This window comes from Hemitrygon akajei, chromosome 5, assembly GCF_048418815.1.
Source record: "Hemitrygon akajei chromosome 5, sHemAka1.3, whole genome shotgun sequence".
NCBI classification, from domain to species: domain Eukaryota; kingdom Metazoa; phylum Chordata; class Chondrichthyes; order Myliobatiformes; family Dasyatidae; genus Hemitrygon; species Hemitrygon akajei.
The window spans coordinates 170,686,297-170,705,762 of record NC_133128.1 but is presented as its reverse complement, the minus strand read 5'-3'; the positions used below and the strand labels follow the sequence as shown (position 1 = coordinate 170,705,762).

The window sequence follows — 19,466 nt, the reverse complement described above, 5'->3', positions numbered from 1 at the left end:
ATGATTATTTGGAACATTTAATTTTTACCCTCCACAAATGTATTATTAGGGATATCTTGGTGACAACTTGGAACTATAATGCCCTAGAAATTCAAATCACATAGCACTGCTTCTTCAGTGTTAAAAATATGAAAATCAATGTTTTCCAGATGGAATGTGACTACAGAGAAAATGCTGAATATATTCAGCAGATCACACAGATTCTGAGGAGAGAATTTTAAAAAGTTTAGTGTTTCAGGTATATGGTCCTTCATCTGAACCAGAAGAATCAAAGATCAGAAATATCAACTCTGTTTCTGCTTCCCGGAACCCTATTCAGATAGGTCTGATTTATTAACTTACTTGCTCTTCTTTATGTTCCCAAGCTCCCAACCTGACTCCCACGGATCACAAATCTTACCTGATCCTCTTCAATTATTTGTTAACTAATTGTATTAGGTTCCAATACACAAAACCAGAAGCCCAATCATACAATCAATACACCTGTAGTTCTACCCCTTGACACACTGCGCTCACTTTTTCCCTTCCCAAATGATTCAGTGAACAGGAGGCCCTTGATTCAATACTTGGTGACACCTGAATCTTCCCCCACACCCAATCCTGATCTGTGACATTTATATTTAGACCCCGCCTCCCTCCCCGATGGCTCTGTCCTGTTTCTCTTTCATGCAATATCTGCTCAAATCTTTCCCTTCCACAAAATATTCTCTAGTGCCCATGCCTTCAGCCAACATCTAACCTTCAAGCAGACACAAAAGTAGTAACAGCCATGATGTCCCAGTGGCCAACCATTTTAATCCCATTCCCACACTGACAAGCCTTTCTATGGCTTCCTCTACTGCCAAGTTGAAGCTAAATGTAGACTAGAGGTACAGCATCACATATTCTGTCCTGGTAGTCTCCAACCCAGTGGCATGAACATTGATTTTTCTAACTTCTAGTAACCCCACCCTTTTCCTCTTATCCCATTAGACTAATCACACCTTCTCTTTCCCTTCTCTCACCCTCTTGGTCTGCCCATCAACCCTTCATTCCTCACTCTGGTACCCCTCTTCTCCCCTTCTCTTTATTCCATGGTCAACTGTCTTCTATTAGATTCTATCTTCTTCAGCCCTTTGTCACTTACACCTATTATTTCACAGCTTAATACATCATTTCCACTTTCCCCTCTCATCTGCCTATTATTCCCCCCTCACTAAGATTCACCTATCACCTGCCAGCTCTTATCACCTGCCACCTTTCTCTCCACTTTTTTTTTTATATATATATATCCCCTTCTTTCTTTCCAGCCCTGATGAAGGGTCTCGATCCAAAACGTTGACTGTCTATTTCCCTTCATAGTTGCTGCCTGGCCCACTGAGTTCCTCTGGCATTTAGTATGTTGATCTTACTTTCCAGCACTGGGCCACGACCAAAATACTGTTGGCACACCATAATGAAATTTTAGACTCTGTGTTCCTTTTCCAGTCAAAGTATGTTTGTTCAAAAAAGGAAAAACATGGAACAACAGAGAATACTAACCTATAAAAATATAGAGGGAGATTTGTTCACACTGCAAAAAGAAAAACAAAAGCTTATGAATAGTAAATTGTATAAGTATTTGTGGACCTGTTGCAACATTAAAATCCTAAAACATGGAAAAAAAATTTAGTGTTATAGACATCAAAAGTTTGTTTCTTTAAGTTTGTCTGTGTAAAATAGTTCCTTCTTATTTGAGATTCAAACGAAACTTCAGATTTTAAGAATTTAACCATATTTCTAAAATTACTTATTTACTCAACAAATTCATATTTGTTCCTTATATTTGTTCAATATAATGTACAATACATTATGTACAATAACTTAAAGTACCTCCAAATAGTCTCCAAGTTTAATAAATAACCAAAATATTTTCTCTTAGTGCAAGCCCTTAGAGATTAGACACTAAAATGATGCACACCATCTTCCATCAACTAACACAAAAACCCAACCAAAATCATTGGAACTGGATTTACAACTGAAACCTGAAATATCTTCAGGCACAATAATAGCACATTTTGATTCTTGGAAATGGATATACTGTACTTCAGTAAGAAAATGCAACTAAAGACAGAAACTGTTTTGCTAGTTTATTTTTCTTTATAGTGAAATGAGATAAACATTTATAAAAGACTGTGCTTTGATTTACTGTTACTTTTCTGTGCATATTAAAATGAAAATTAGTAAGTTTGTTTTTATGACCTCACATATAGCTCTTCATTTGACATTTACTGCCAGTAACTTATCTCTTACATTCTTATCCATGCATAATACTTTTAATTAGACAAGCATTATTAGTAATTAATGATTTAGCTATGACTTAAGGCACTTAAGAATTGCTTAAAATTGATGTGTTTTGACAACTGAGCTGCTAAAGGGCTTTTGGGCACCTGGTATTATCTATGTGAACAGTTGTGTTTTAACAGACATTTAAAGGAGAGAAAGAGAGAGGAAAATCCAGAGCTTAATGCTAAGGCAGTTGAAAGCACAGTTCAATCAAAGAACTGAGGAAAGATGGGCATGGATTTGGGCAGTGATACCTTCTTCATTGGATAAGAAAGACAGATTGGAAACAGTGGTTAAATGCCACAATTAAGTATTTTCGATTTAAAAAGAAGTGGGTGATAACGACAGTTCTCAAAGTGGGAATAGCAGTATCACAGCAGGAGAACTGTGAACAATATCAGTTTACATTTAGCTCAGGAAGCAATTGGGAGATTAAGAACTTGGTTGGAATAGGTTCAAGTGAATAGGAACTGGATTTTATTGACAAGATCAGCTAAAACAGGTAAAGACAGGAGGTGGAAGAGAATCTCATCAAAGAGTGGAGTGCAGGATTACAGGTGGCCCCCATTTTTCGAACGTTCGCTTTATGACAGCTCGCTGTTACGAAAGACCTACATTAGTACCTGTTTTCGCTAACCAAAGAAGATTTTCGCTTTTACGAAAAAAAGACGCCCGCTTTATACGTGTGTTTACCCTGAGAAAGACTACCATGACCGCGAAGCCTTGCACGGGCAGCTGTGTGCGCATGCGTGTATGTGCGTATGCATGTACGTGCTGATTTTTTTCTCCAAATCAATTTTGGCTCGCTGTCTTCCCGATTTGATAAGTAAAACTACACTGTACATACAATATTTCTACTTTATATATGTTGTATATTTATCATATCATTCCTGCTATATGTTAGTGTTTTAGGTTTTATGTGATATTTGTTATGATTTGGTAGGTTTTTTTTGGGTCTGGGAATGCTCAAAAATTTTTCCCATATAAATTAATGGTAATTGCTTCTTCGCTTTATGATATTTCGGCTTACAAACGGTTTCATAGGAACGCTCTACCTTCGGATTGTGGGGGAAACCTGTATGACAACAAGCAACATATATGGGAAGTCTGGCTTGGTAGGAAGGGAAAGAATATAAGGAAAAAATTACCTGACTAGAGAGCATTAATCTTTGCGACCAAAAAACGTTGATGAACTTGTTACACATTATTAGAGAAAGCATTGTAAGGTGGTTTAAGAACAGTTTGTGATGGAAAAGAAAAAAAAACTGACATGATCTATATATTGCCAGAAAACCTTTGAATAATAAATACATTATAGCAACAGTGAATAAGGTCTTAGAAAGTTTACTGTGGTCCAACCAAATCTGGGGCTTGTGTGGCTCAATCAGTTTTCTGCCAACAATGTTGAGTTGTTCAAAGTTATACAAATACCTCCATTTCATCCCACTGTATCAAACTCTTGAATGGATCTTTTGTATGATAAAATGGACTCTTGGCTTCAATTTTTTTGATTAAGATGGCGCTGAGCCATGGTCTCCTTCAAGATCATGGCTCAGGCTTAGTAGTTCTTTTAACTTCTTAGGGATGGCTTTGGGGACAGAGAGAAGAGTTGGAGGTCAGGTTAGGGTTTAGTAACAGTTACTGTCTGTGGGGAAGACAGAGGTCAGGCCTCTACTCTGTGCCAAAGTCCAGCGATATGGTTTGGTGAAGAAGGTCCTCCAGCATTTTGTGTGTGTTGCTTTGGATTTCCAGCATCTGCAGAATTTCTCATGTTATGAATGACATCTACTGTCCAGGCCTCCACTCAACACTTGAACGCCAGTGACAAAAAACATCTGCAGTCCAGGTCTCTGCTCCATGCTCAGAGGCCAATGACCAGTAGTCTATGCAAACAGGAGGCATGAAGGCTTTTCAGTCGGCATATTTGAAGTTCAAGCCTGGAGTTCAAGGTCGCATCATAGGCTAGTCTGCCAGTTAGAAGCCTAATAGTTGGTCAGTGGCCCAGAAGTCAAAGCCTGATGGCTGTAGCCTGTTCTGGAGTTGGAGGATCATGTGTGTGGATAGGTGGAGGGGAAGGTGGGAGAGAGGAAAGGGTGTTGTTTTGCTGCTGTTGCTGTATTGTTCCTTCTGAGAATTGTGGGCAGGCATGCTACGTTGGTGCCAGAATGTCTGGCAACAAACATTGGCTCCCAGCACATGCCCAGGTTGAGTTGGCTGTTAACAAAACCAACACATTTCACTGTATGTTTTGATGTAAATGTGATCAATAAAGCTGAATCTGAATGGTCTCAGCCTGAAACGTCAACTGTACTCTTTTCTACAGATGCTGCCTGGCATGCTGTTCCTCCAGCATTTTGTGTATTACCTGGATTTCCAGCATCTGCAGATTTTCTCTTGTTTGTGACTGAATCTACCTTGTTATGATCTTGCACTTTATCTGCCCTGCACTTTTTTGGCAGCCTATACTCTTTATTCTGCATTGTATTGTTTCACCTTTTTCTAATTCAGTGCACATTTAATTGCACTTGCCTCCCAGGTACCAGGGTCAGGGATGCCTCGGATCAGGTTCTCAGCATTCTAAAGTGGGAGGGGGAACAGACAGACAATGTGGTACATAAAGTCAAAGAGCACTACAGCACAGAACCAAACCCTTCAGCCCATCTAGATTGTGGTGAACCATTAATCTATTTAGTTCCATTGACCTGCAGCCAGACCATAGCCCTCTTATCCCTTTATCTGAATTTCTTTTAAACGTTGAAATTGATCCTGCATCCACCACTTACACTGGCAGTTTGTTCAACACTTTCACCACCCTCTGAGTGACTAAGTTCCCCCTCAAACATTTACTTTTCTCCCTTAACCCATGACCCCTGGTTGTAGGCTCACCCAACCTCTATGGGAAAAAGCCTGCTTGCATATATCCAATCTATACAGCTCATAATTTTGTATACCTCTATCAAATCTCCCCTCAATCTTCCACGCTCTAGGGAATAAAATCCTAACACATTCAACCTTTCTCTATAATTCAGATCTTCAAGTCCCAGCAACATCCTTGTAAAACTTCTCCGTACTCTTTCAATCTCATTTACATCTTTCTTGCAGGATTTACAACTTGTTCAAATTAGATCTCACAAACATCTTATACAATTTCAACATAACATCCCAACTCCTGTACTCAATACATCGACTTATGAGGGCTAATGTACCAAAAATTTTCTTCACAACCCTAGGCACCTGTGATGCCACTTTCAAGGAATCATGGATCTGTATTTCCAGATCCCTCTGTTCTCCCACCCTCCTCAGTGGCTTACCACTCACTGTGCAAAGCATACCCTGTTGGTCCTCTCAAAGCACAACACCTCACATGTCTCTATTAAATTACATCTGCCATGTTTCAACTCATTTTTCCTGCTGGTCCAGATCCCGCTGCAAGCTTTGATAGTCTTCCTCAAAATCCATTGAACCCCCAATTTTGGTATCAACCGCAAAGTTGCTGATTTAATTTACCACAGTTCACTGATATAAATGACAAACAATAATGGACATAGCACCAACCCCTGCAGCACACTATTAGTCAGAGGCCTCCAGACAGAGATGCAACCATCTGCAACCACTCTCTGGCTTCAAATTCTGTGAAGCCAACGTTTAACCCAATTTACTAACTTATCTTGAATGCCAAGCAACTGAACCTTCTTGACCAAGCTCCCATGCAGAACCACATCAAAGGCCTTGTTAAAGTCTATGTACACAACATCCACTGCTTTGCCTTCATCAACTTTCCTGATAACTTTCTCAAAAAACTCTAAGACTAGTTAGACATTACCTACCACACACAAAGCCATGCTGACTATCCCTCATCAGTCCATTTTGATCCAAATACTTGTACGTCCAGTCCTTTAGAATGCCTTTCAATAACTTTCCCACTACTGATTTCGGGCTCACTGCCTTCTAATTTCCTAGCTTATTCCTACAGCCTCTTGAACAACAAAACTACATGTCAACCTTCAATCCTGCAGCACCACCTGTGGCTAAGGATATGTTAAGTATCTCTGCTAGAGCCTCTGCAATTTCTGCACTAGCCTCCCATAGGTTTCAAGGGAACAGATAGTCAGGCCCTAGGGATTTATCCACTCTAATTTGTCTCAAGACAGCAAACACCTCCAGCTCTGTAATCTGTATGGGGTCCACAACCTTGCTGCTACATTGCCTCACACCTATAGACTCTCAGTCCATCTCCCCAGCAAATACAGATGCAATAAAATCCATTTAAGTTCTCCCCTAACTCATTTGGCTCCATGCATAGATGACCACGCTGATCTTCCAGAGGACAAATTTAGTCTGTTGCTATCCTTTTGCTCTTAATTTATCTGTAGAAAACCTTAGGGTCATCCTCCTTGCCTGCTAAAGCAACCTCAAGTCTTCTTCCCTCCTGATTTCTTTCTTGTGTTCCCTTGCATTTCTTATACTCCATAAGTACCTTATTTGTTTCTGCCACCCTATACCTGCTATACACCCCTTTTTTCTTAACCAGGGCCTCAATATTTCTCAAAAACCAAGGTTTCCTAAACCAGTTATCCTTGCCTTTTATTCTGACAGGAACCAACAAACTCAATATTCTCAAAATTTCACTTTTGAAAGCCTCCTACTCATCAAGTACACCTTTGCCAGAAAACAACCCATCCCAATCCACACTTGGCAGATCCTTTCTGATGTCATTGAAATTGGCCTTTCTCAAATTTAGAATCTCAACACGAGGAATAGACCTTTCCTTTTCCACAATTACCTTGAAACTAATGTCATTATGATCAATAGATGCAAAAATGGTTCCCCTATACAAACTTAAGTCATCTGCCCTGTCTAGGAGATCTAGTATCACATTCTCTCCAGTTGGGACTGCTGCGTACTGATGAAGGAAACTTTCTTGAACATATATTTCCCATCTAACCCTTTTACAGTATGTGGAAAATTAAAATCACCTACTACCACAATCTTATGTTTCTTGCGACAGTCTGCGATCTCTCTACAAATTTGCTCCCCTAAATCCCACAGACTGATGGGAGGTCTATAATATAATCTTATGAATATGGTCATACCTTTCTTATTCCTCAGTTCTACCCATAAAGCCTCACCAGACCAACTCTCCAGTCTGTCTTGACTGAGCACTGCCGTGACAATTTCTATGACTAGTAATGCCACCCCTCTCCCTTTAATCCCTTCAGCTCTATCACGCGTAAAACAATGGAACCCCGGAACATTGAGCTGACAGTCCTGTCCCTCATACAATTAAGTCACACTAATGGCAAAAATCTCATTAATTCCATGTGCTGATATTTGCGCTAAGCTCATCGACCATTCCCACAATACTGCTTGCATTGAAATATACGCAGCTCAGAACATTAGTCCTGGCATGCTCAAACTTTAGATTCCTGACTTTGTATGCATGCTTAACAACATCTTTCTCCACAAGGCAGAGCTTATGAGGAATGATGGCGCCTAACAGTGACCACTTTGCTTGCATCTTTGGAAACAGTTCTATTTCTACCTTTAATATGTTTATTTTACCCTATCAGGGTTCTTTTGAAGGCCCTGACCTGGAGTTACATGCAGACTTTGGCCCTTTGCAGGAATGGGACCCATTCTCAGGGTTCCACAACTGGCTGCTATTCGACATGCCAAGGGTTTGGCCTGAGAATCTCCATTGTGTTCAGAAGCCTAAGATCTTGGGGCTCTGGAGACGGGCGGATTAAAGGTTGGTGTCATGGCAAGAGACTCGTGTGTCGTCGGCGAGGCCAGAAAATCTTTTGCTGTGGGCCCAAAGCCCTGAGGTCTTTGCGATCTTCAGACACAGAGCTTGAATAAAGCGACAATACGGACTTTTAACATCATAAACCAGCGGGTTGTTGTTATGTCTCCTGCTTGCTGTGAAAATGAGGGACACCTCCCTCTCCCTTGCCAGGGAGAGAGAGAACCTGTGGGTTGTCGAATTTCAGATGAAATGCAAAGCCTTTGGGGTAACTTTGGTCTGTGTCTTTGCTATTGCTTAGCACATGCTTGGGCTCGGTGATAGTACCAATGTGTGTTTTTTTTTGCTGGTGGAGGGAGGGGGAATTGTTGCTTGCTGCCGCTTATGCGCGGGAGGGGAAAGCTGGGGGTGAGAACTTCAGGGTTTTCATGTTTAACTGTCGTTCATTCCTTGGGGCACTTCCTGTTTTTGTGGATGTTTGCGAAGAAAAACATTTCAGAATGTATACTGTATACATTTCTCTGACATTAAATTTGACCTTTGAACAATCACTCCACTATCTTTTCTGTTCCACTGATTCCCATCCCCTTGCAACTGTAGTTTAAACCTACCCCACCAACCCCCACTACTCGCAGCACCAACAAACCTTCCCACAAGAATATTGGCCCTCTTCCAGTTCAGGTTCAACAGGTTCAAACTGTCCATTCTTTATAGGTCCAGACTTCCCTGGAAGCGCGCTCATTGATCCAAAAATCTGGATCATCCTGCACCAACTCCTTAGCCATGTATTAAACTGATTGATATTCTTATTTCTGGCCTCTCTAGCACGTAGCATGGGTGGCAGTCCTGAGATCACAACCCTAGAGGTCTTGTCCTTTAACATAGCACCTAACTTCCTGAACTCACTTTACAGGACCTCATCACCCCTCCTACCCGTGTCATTGGTATTGATATGCACATTGACCTCTGGTTGCTCATCCTCCCACTTAAGAATGCCCTGGATTCAATCCAAGATTACCCTGAGCCTGGCACTCAAAAGGCAACAATCCACCTTGGATTCTCGTTCTTGTTAACATAACCTCTTTTAGACCGTAAGACCATAAGACATAGGAGCAAAATCAGGCCATTTGGTCCATCAAGTCTGCTCTGCCATTTTATCATGGCTGATCCAATTTTCCTCTCAGCCCCAGTCTCCTGCATTCTCCCTGTATCCCTTCATGTCTTGACCAATCAAGAATCTATCAACGTCTGCCTTAAGTATACAAAAAGACTTGGCTTCCACAGCTGCCTGTGACAAAGAATTCCACAGATTCACCACCTTCGGGTTAAAGAAATTCCTCCTCATCTCCCTTCTAAAAGGATACTTTTCTATTCTGAGGCAATGTCCTCTAGTCTTAGACACTCGCATCATAGGAAACATCCTCTCCATATTCACTCTATCAATGCCTTTTACCATTCAATAGGTTTCAATGTGGTCACCCCTCAGTTGTCTGAATTCTAGTGAATACATGCCCAGAGGCATCAGACACTCTTCATTTGACAAGCCATTCAATCCTGGAATCATTTTAGTGACCCTCCTTTGAACCGTCTCCAATTACAGCACATCCTTTCTAAGATCAGGAGCCAAAATCTGCTCACAATAGTTCAAGTGAAGCCACACCAGTGCTTTATAAAGTCTCAACATTACATCCTTGCTTTTATTTATAGTCCTCTTGAAATGAATGCTAACACTGCAAGTCTTCCTCACCACAGACTCAACCTGCAAATTAACCTTTAGGGAATCCTGTACAAGGATTCCCAAGTCCCTTTGTGTCTCCATTTTTTAGTATTTTCTCTCCATTTAGAAAATAGTCAACCCTTTCATTTCTTCTACCAAAATGCATGACCATACACTTCCTGACACTATTCCATCTGCCATTTCTTTGCCCTTTGTCCCAATCTCTGTCCTTCCGTAGCCTCACAACTTCCTCAAAACTACCTGCCTTGTCATCTACCTTTATACTGTCTGCAAACTTTGTAACAAAGTCATTGATTCCATAATCCAAGAATTGGTTTCAATACAGGCCCCTCTGGAACACCACTAGTTACTGGCAGCCAACCAGGAATAGGCGCCCCTTATTCCCACTCTTTGCTTCCTGCTAATCAGTAACTGTTTTATCCATGCTAGAATCTTCCTTGTAATACCATGGGCTCATAGCTTGTTAAGCAGCCTCATTGTGTGGCAACTTGTCAAAGGCCTGCTGAAAATCCAAGTACACAACATCATCCAATTCTCCTTTGTCTATTCTGCTTGTTACTTCTTCAAAGAACTCCAAAAGATTTGGCAGGCAAGGTTTTCCCTTAGGAAACCATGATGACTCTGGCCTATTTTATCATGCTCCTCCAAGTACCCTGAGACTCCATCCTTAATGATCGACTCCAACATCTTCCCAACCATTGAGGTCAGATTGACTGGCCTATAGCTTCCTTTCTTCTGCTTCTTTCCCTTCTTGAAGAGTGGAGTGACATTTGCAATTTTCCAGAATGATTCCAGAATCTAGTGATTCTTGAAGGATCATTACTAATGCCTCCATGATCTCTTCATACACCTCTTTCAGAGCTCTGGGGTGTACGCAATCTGGTCCAGGTGACTTACCTGCCTTCAGACCTTTCAGTTTCCCAAGAACCTTCTCCAGTAATGGTAACTTCATATACTTCATGACCCCTGACATCTGGAACTTCCACCAAACTGCTAGTGTCTTCCACAGTGAATATCAACACAATTTAGTTCATCTGCCATTTCCTTGTCCCCCATTACTACCTCTCCAGCATAGTTTTCTAGTGATCTGAAATGTACTCTCTCCTCTCCTTCATACTTCATGTATCTGAAGAAACTATTGCTATTCTCTTTAATATTATTGGCTAACTTACTTTTATATTCAATTTTTACCTTCTAAATGACTTTTTAAGATACCTTCTGTTGTTTTTTCTTTAAAAAGTTTCCCAATTCTCTAACCTCCCACTAATCTTTGGCTTTTCCTTCTCTTGTTAGCCATGGTTGCGTCACCTTTCCTTTAGAATACTCTTTATATCCTGTGCCTTCCGAATTGCTTCCACAATGTTCAGCCATTGCTGCTCTGCCATCACCCCCGCCAGTGTTCTTTTCCAATCAATCCGACCAAACCCCTCTCTCATACCTCCGTAATTCGCTTTACTCCATTGTAATACTGATACATCTGACTTTAGCTTCTCCTTCTCAAATTTCAGAGTGAATTCAATTATATTATGATGAATTGTTCCAGGAGTTCTTTTACCTTAATTTCTCTAATCAATTCTGGTTCATTGCACAACACCCAGTCCAGAATAGCTGATCCTCTAGTAGGCTCAACCACGAGCTGCTCTAAAAAGCCATCTCATAGGCACTCCAGAAACTCCCCTTCCTGTAATCCAGCACCAACCTGATTTTCCCAATCTACCTGCATATTGAAGTACCTCATGACTATTGTAACATTGCCATTTTGACATGCATTTTCTACTTCCCGTTGTAATTTGTAGGCAACATCTTTTTTACTGTTTGGGGGTCTGTATACAACTCCAGTCAGGTTCTTTTTACCCTTGTAGTCCCTGAGCTCTATCCACAATGATTCAACACCTTCCAACCCTTTGTCACCCCTTTCTAATGATTTGATTTCAATTTTTACCAACAGATCAATGCTGCCTCCTTTGCCTTCCTGCCTATTCTTTTGATACAATGAGTATTCTTGGGTCATCAAGCTCCCAGCTATGATCTTTCAGCCATGATTCTGTGATGCCTACAACATCATACCTGCCAATCTGCAACTACGCTGCAAGTTCATCTTCCTTATTCCATATACTGCGCACATTTAGATACAACACCTTCAGTTGGAACAGTAGCCAAGAAGTGGCACAAATTATGAGAGATAGAAAAGGCATGTAAAAAGTGCAATATTGACGATAGTCATGGGGGATTTCAATATGTAGGTAGATTGGGAAAATCAGGTTGGTGCCAGATCCCAAGAAAGAGAATGTGTAGAATGCTGACAAGATAGTTTTTACGAGCAGCTTGTGTTTGATCCAAGTAGTAAAAAGGTCCTCTATTTTTCTAAGCTCCATGTACCTATCCAGGAGTCTCTTAAAAGACCCTATCGTACCCGCCTCCACCACTGTCGTCGGCAGCCCATTTCACATGCTCATTACTCACTGTGTAAAAAAACTTAACCCCTGACATCTCCTCTGTACCTATTTCTAAGCACCTTAAAACTGTGCCCTCTCAAGCTAGCCATTTCAGCCCTGGGGAAAAGCCTCTGACTATCCACACAATCAATGCCTCTCATCATCTTATACACCATAATCTTAAACATTAGGACATCAGTGCTCTCAATGTTTTAACCTCAAAAATTAGAATATTAACTAAATTACACTCAAAATCACAAACATCTTCTGCCCCATTTTATTACTTTGCGATTGATCTAGAAAATTTTCTGATCCTATATGGATTATGTTTGTACTTGGCGATAAAATTCTACTATCTAATGGCATAAGCATTTAAACCTTCCAACTCCAGGGCATATGTGATGTTCCCCTATCTCAGAAAGTAAGACACAGCCCCCAGCACTGTTGATGAGTTCCTTACCCACAAAGTCCTCCCAGATAGAACAGGGAGAGTTCCCCTGGTTCTCACCTTTCAGCCCATCCAGCACATCATTCTTTGCAACTTTGCTAGCTACAACACAATTCCAACACATCTTCCCCTTCTCACCCGTTCCTGCAGGGAGCTCTCTCTCCATCACACCTCATTATCCTCTACACTTACACACATACTTTTCCCCTGTAACCACAGAATATGTAACACCTGTCCTCACACCTGTTCCCTCACCAAAATCCAGGGCTCTAATAAGGTCCTTCCAGATGAGGCAGACATTCATAATCTATCTCCTCTGGCCTTTTTCACTGCATTCGATATACCTAATGTGGTCTCCTCTACATTAGTGAGACCAGATAGAAACTAGGCAACTACTCTATCATGACCTAATGGGGATCACAGTTGCTAGCCTTTTTAATTCTCTTCCCCATTCCAACACAAACACTATCCTTGGTTTCAACCACTGCTAAAGTGAGGTTAACCATAAATCTTGTATTTTGTTTGGGTAGTCTACAATTCAACAGTATGAACATTGAATTCTCCAATTTCAGGTTCGCTTTGTCTGTTTTCTCATTCCTGATCTACCCAGCAGCTCCAATATCCATCCTATCACCCTGCTTCTTTCTTCTTCTTGTACTACTCCATCGAAGCATCATCCACACTTTTTCCAATGATTCCCCACCTTTTCTCCTATCTGCCCACCCCACCTCCCTTATTTGATTCCATACTCCACATTATTCTCATCTGATTCCATCATCTACAGCACTTTTTCACCTCCACCTATCAGATCTCAGCTTTTGTTTACTTCCTTTCTCCATCTGCCTATCACCCTTCCTCACTGGATCCATTTATAGCCTTTTTATTTAATTAATTTATTTATTGAGATACAGTGCAGAAGAGGCCCTTCTGGCCCTTCAAGGTGTGCCGCCAACAACCCCCAATTTAACACGAGCCTAATGACAGGACAATTTACAATGCCAAATTAACCTATCAACTAGTACTTGTTTGGACCAAGGTAAGAAACTGAGCACCTGGAAGAAACCCATGCAGTCACGAGGACAACAGAGGAATTGAAGCTGGGTCGCTGGCACTGTAAAGAGTTGTACTAACCACTATGCTACAATGCCACCCATTCCCCTTCATCGTTTTATACCAGCCATCTCCCCTCTATCTTTCTAACCAGGTGAAAGGCCATGATGTGAACTGTTGACTATTTCCGTCTGCTGATGCTGCCTGGCTCACATTTTCCTCCAGCATTAAAAATTCTCAGTATTCCTAAAAATTAACTTAAGCCATGTGGTGAAAGTGTATATGTATATACTGAAACTAAGTTTTAAGATCAGAATACTTTCCCAAGACCAAACGCGCAGGTGGAATTCATTTTAAAATGGGTCACAGAGAAAGGTGTTACTGACCTTTCTCTGGTACCAGCAACTTGGCCAAGTGTTCAGCCCTTCATTGTTGGTGCTCCCACAGACATGAAACTATTAAAGTGATCACACCACCACATGAAGAATTGTGTGAAGAGCCACCAAGGTTAAAGCTGCACAGTAGTAGTTTAGTACAAGCAGTGCAGCTGCACAGTACTGCCTAAGGGAAGATGCTGCATTTGCTGATGAACTGCCCAGAGATTATGGCTCTATTAGCAACTTCTTTTGGATAAGATGTTCCACATCATTTTGTCTGGCGACACAGATCTCCAGTTCCAGTTGATCTAAACATAAAGGTGGAGGTGTACAACAACTTCTATCACATCAGTGCACCAGAACTTGCTAATCCCTAGTAATGGTTCACTTACTGTGCCAATCAGGATGTACCCTGCATCTCAGCGCTGAGCAACTGCATCATATGATCCAATACAAAGTCCTCACAGACAGCTCCTACAAACTGCCTTGGTGATTATCACATCAAACTGTGTAGTTATGAGTGTTAGAACAATTTTTGTGTTTAGCACATTCACATTCAGCAAATGACTTTAGCTGTCAGTCTACACATCTAAAAATGTATTGTGGATTTAATTTGGAGTGCAGCTCTGAACAATGGGTTCCTAAAAGCAGTGAATCTTAGACCAGACAATGCTGATTAAAATTCAGCTGGATGTCTATGGTGTGTATGCGAATATGGAGATGTGAAGTTTCTGTGTGGTTTCAAAGAAAGCATTGTCCATACTTTGTAAATATGGAATTGTCCTTTGATGCGTAACACATAAAATACTGAGCCCCACATTGGGCCAGTGAGACCTTTTGACCGAAAGCATCCCCATATGATGCCTGCTGTACCTTGTTTTGTCAAATAAAGAAGCTGCTTGGTATCTACCAGTAATTTTCTCTGGTGACTTCATTCATGTAACATGAGATCACTGTTTCTCTCCACTCTGTAGAGTCTAGGGATTTGCCTCAGGTTTCAGGCATAGCAGCATGTAGTCCGATGGAATGTCTCTTTTTTTTTTAAAAAAAGAGTTAATTGTGGTCAACGGTCATGCATGTTTAAAATCATCAAGTTTGAAGGAAGCAGCTCTCTGAGCAGTATAATGTGAAACCATAACATAAGCTGAGCAAAGAAAAGCTAAATACGCAATCGATTTTGGAAATGTTACTGTATAAGACAACAGGGTGATAAAGGCAAAATGTAAATCTCAAATATTTTCTGTTAATACATTTGCTCTATCATTTTATTTTATGAGTAACTATCAATTTAGCTGGTAACATGTGTGGTTCAAAATTTCACTGAGGATTTAAATATATAAATTACCACTAACCGCAGTGCCAAGGTATAGGTACCAGGTTGACGCTGGCTTTCCCGAATAATGTAACTTCCCTCTGCTACACTTAGCAGATGATCGGTTGCTTCTCGTGAAATCATTCCATGAAACCTATTTGCAAAAAGAAATGAAATTTTGTCATAAAATGCTGCAGCTACAGCATTCCGCAATTTATGTGGCTCTTTAGTAATAAAATAATTCCTGCATACAAATCAGTTTCAGCAATTAAATACAATCTTATATTTTTATGAGGCATCTATAGGAGTAAAAAATTTCAAATTAGAGGAACTACTTTTAAAGAAATAACGGAAAATAAATTTGAAAAGTGACAGATAGAATGACTGCACTAAAACTGGGGTAAGACTAAAACTCTAAGATGTTGCTGGTGAAAGATGATGGTGCTATTCTAACGGCAATCTGTAGCCTGTAATTTCCCTTTAAGTAACATACTTTTGAACTGTCTTAACAAACACGCAAAAACACAATCTTCTGAAGGACATGGTGCACTTAACTCTCAAGAATGCAGGTACAAAGGTGCATCAGCATGCCATAAGTGAGGGAGGAGGGAAGGACCAAGCCAGACTAAAATACTGAGATATGAAACTTTCTCCACCCGGTATCTTTTTAGCAAATGTACAGTGAGTGGACAACAACACTGAGAACCTAAGGGAAAAATTGCTGCATTGTGTTTCACAAAGATATGGCTCATTCCAGACATGTCAGATGCCTCAGTAAGACCTGAAGTCTTCTCAATACAGAGGATGGACTAAACTGCTGATTCGGGGAAGACAAAAGCTGGGAGTCTGTGTTTCATGATAAACTCTTTGTGGTGCTTGAATGCAGGGGTCTTATCACACTCTTATTAGAAGAAACACAGAAAACCTACAACACAAAACAGGTCCTTTGGCCCACAATGCTATGCCGTACATGTGCTTACTTTAGAAATTACCTAGGGTTACCCATAGCCCTCTATTTTTCCTAAGCTCCATGCAGCTATACAGGAGTCTCTTAAAAGACCCTATCGTATCTGCCTCCACCACAGTCGCCAGCAGCCCATTCCACACACTCACTACTCTCTGCATAAAGAAACTTAACCCTGACATCTCCTCTGTACCTACTTCCAAGCACCTTAAAACTGTGCCCTCTTGTGCTAGCCATTTCAGCCCGAGGAAAAAGCCTCTGACTATCCACACGATCGATCGCTCTCATTATCTTATATACCTCTATCAGGTCATCTCTCATCCTCTGCTGCTCCAAGGAGAAAAGGCCAAGTTCACTCAAACTATTCTGATAAGGCATGCTCTCCAATCTAGGGAACATCCTTGTAAATCTCCTCTGCACCCTTTCTATAGTTTCCACATCCTTCCTGTAGTGAGGTGACTAGAACTGAGCACAGTACTCCAACTGGTGTCTGATTAGGGCCCTATAAAGCTGTAACATTACCTCTCGGCTCTTAAACACAATTCCACGGTTGATGAAAGCCAATGCACCTTATGTCTTCTTAACTATAGAGTCAACCTACGCAACAGCTTTGAATGTCCTTTGGACTCGGACCCCAACCTCCCTCTAATCCTCCACACTGTCATCATACTTGACCTACCAAAATAAACCACCTCACATTTATCTGCGTTGAACTCCATCTGGCACTTCTCAGCCCAGTTTTGCATCCTATTAACATCCTGCTGTAACCTCTGACAGCCCTCCACACTATCCATAGCACCCCCAATCTTTGTGTCATCAGCAAATGTACTAACCCATCTCTCCACTTCCTCATCCAGGTCATTTATAAATATCACAATGAGAAGGGGTCCCAGAACAGATATCTGTGGCACACCACTGGTCACCAACCTCCAGGCAGAATATGACCCGTCTACAACCACTCTTTGCCTTCTGTGGGCAAGCCAATTCCAGATCCACAAAGCAATGTCCCCTTTGATCCCAAGCCTCCTTATTTTCTCAATAAGCCTTGCATGGGGTACCTTATCAAATGTCTTGCTGAAATCCAATATATTAACTGCTCTACCTTCATCAACCTCTCATTTTGGCAGTCTGAGGTACCTCCTGTTTCAAGCAGGCTTCAATTATACTGGTGCCCAAGAAGAACATTGTAACCTGCCTCAATGACTAATGTTCAGTAGCACTTACATCTTCAGTGATAAAATGCTTTGAGAGGTGGGTGATGAAACATCAATTCCTGTCGAAGCAGCAACCTGAACTGATTCTAATTTGCCTACTGTTACAAAAGATCAACAGCAGATGCCATTTCATTTCCTCTTCACTCAACCCTGGAACATCTGGACAGTGAAGATACATACATACATCAGGATGCTCCTCATTGACTACAGCGGGGCATTCAATACTACCATCTCTTTAAACTAATCAATAAGCTTCATCCTAGCCCTCAATACCTTCTTATGCAACTAGATCCTTGAATTCCTCACTTGTAGACACCAGTCAGTTCAGATTGGCAATAGCATTTCTTCCATTCACCATCAGTACAGCTGTACCACAAGGCTGTGCGCTTTGCCCCTGATCTCTTGCTTTATACTTAGGACTGAGGCTAACCACAGCTGCAATGCCATATTTAAGTTTGCAGTGACTCCATTATCGTTAGCTAAATCAAAGATCGTGATCAATCAGGGAGACTGCAAATCTGGCTGAATGGTGCCACAACATCCTCTCACTCAATGTCAGCAAGACCAAGGAGCTAATTATTGACTTTAGGAGGAGGAAACCAAAGGTCCTTGAGCTAGGGATCAGAGATGGAAAGGGTCAGCAACTTAAGATTTCTCAGTGTTATCATTTCAGATCAATATCCCAGGTCCAGCACACAAGTGCCATTACAAAGAAAAAATGTCAGCATTTCTACTTTTTTTTTTAAAAAAAGTTTGCGAAGGTTTGGCATGTCATCGAACCAATAATCTTCTATAAATGAGCAATGGAGAGCATACTGACTGGTTGCATCACAGTCTGGTATGGAAACACCAATGCCCTTGAACAGAAAAGCCTACAGAAAGTAGTGGATACAACCATGTCCATCACGGGTAAAGCCCTCCCCACTATTGAGCACATCTACATGGTGTGCTGTTGCAGGAAAGTAGGAAAGTAGTTGCATCATCAAGGACCCCACCACCCAGATCATGCTCTCTTCTCTCTGCTACCATCAGGAAAACGGTACAGGACTCGCACCACCAGGTTCAGGAACAGTTATTACTCCTCAACCATCAGGGTCCTGAACCAGAGGGGATAACTTCATTCAATTTCACTCACCCCATCACTGCACTGCTGCCACTATCTATGGACCTACTTTCAAGGACTCATCTCTTGTTCTCCATATTTATTACTTATTTGTTATTTATTATTTATTTATTTATTGCACAGTTGTCTTTTGCATATTGGTTGTTTGTCTGTCCTGTTTGATGTAGCCTTTCACTGATTCCATTGTTTCTTGTATTCACTGGGAATGCTCGCAAGAAAATAAATCTCAGGATTGTATATGGTGACATATGTAGTTTGATAATAAACTAACTTTTAAAAAACCACATAGTATCAAATGTAAACTTAACACTGGGAAGTTATTCCAGTGGATGTGCTAGTGAAAGTGAAAGTGAAGGAATGCTAACTCAACCACATCTTAAGTCAATACAACAGAATTTAACGGAGGTAGGCAATCATGCCATTATCGGTATATACTGGGACACCCGATCTGTGGAATTTCAACATCTCTTGCTCTTGCCCTCATTCTAATACCATGAAATTTCAAGGCACTGCTGAAATAAGATGAACAAGTCTATTTTATTATATTAGTAATGGTAATTTGGGATAACTTTTCACACTGATCTACTATGGGGAAGTCATGTTGAATATAATGGGTTTCTTCTGCCTTAATAACAAAAGGAGATGTGTTTTACTGCACCAGTCTCTCATTTAGTATTCAGTTCCCAGGTGATGTTCCCAGTAATGTATGTATTAACTGAATACACGTTAAAACTGGTCATTACATACTGCACTCTCAG

General features: G+C 41.0%; 1 protein-coding gene across 2 annotated transcripts in view; it reads right to left on the bottom strand.

The window, feature by feature from the left end:
• chn1 (chimerin 1) overlaps window positions 1-19,466 on the bottom strand; it is a 113,341-nt gene that overhangs the window by 65,017 nt on the left and 28,858 nt on the right. For both annotated transcript variants that reach the window (XM_073047182.1, XM_073047183.1), the window contains exon 6: window positions 15,448-15,561. In XM_073047182.1, the coding sequence (XP_072903283.1) occupies window positions 15,448-15,561 (114 nt within the window). The remainder of the gene's footprint in view (window positions 1-15,447; window positions 15,562-19,466) is intronic.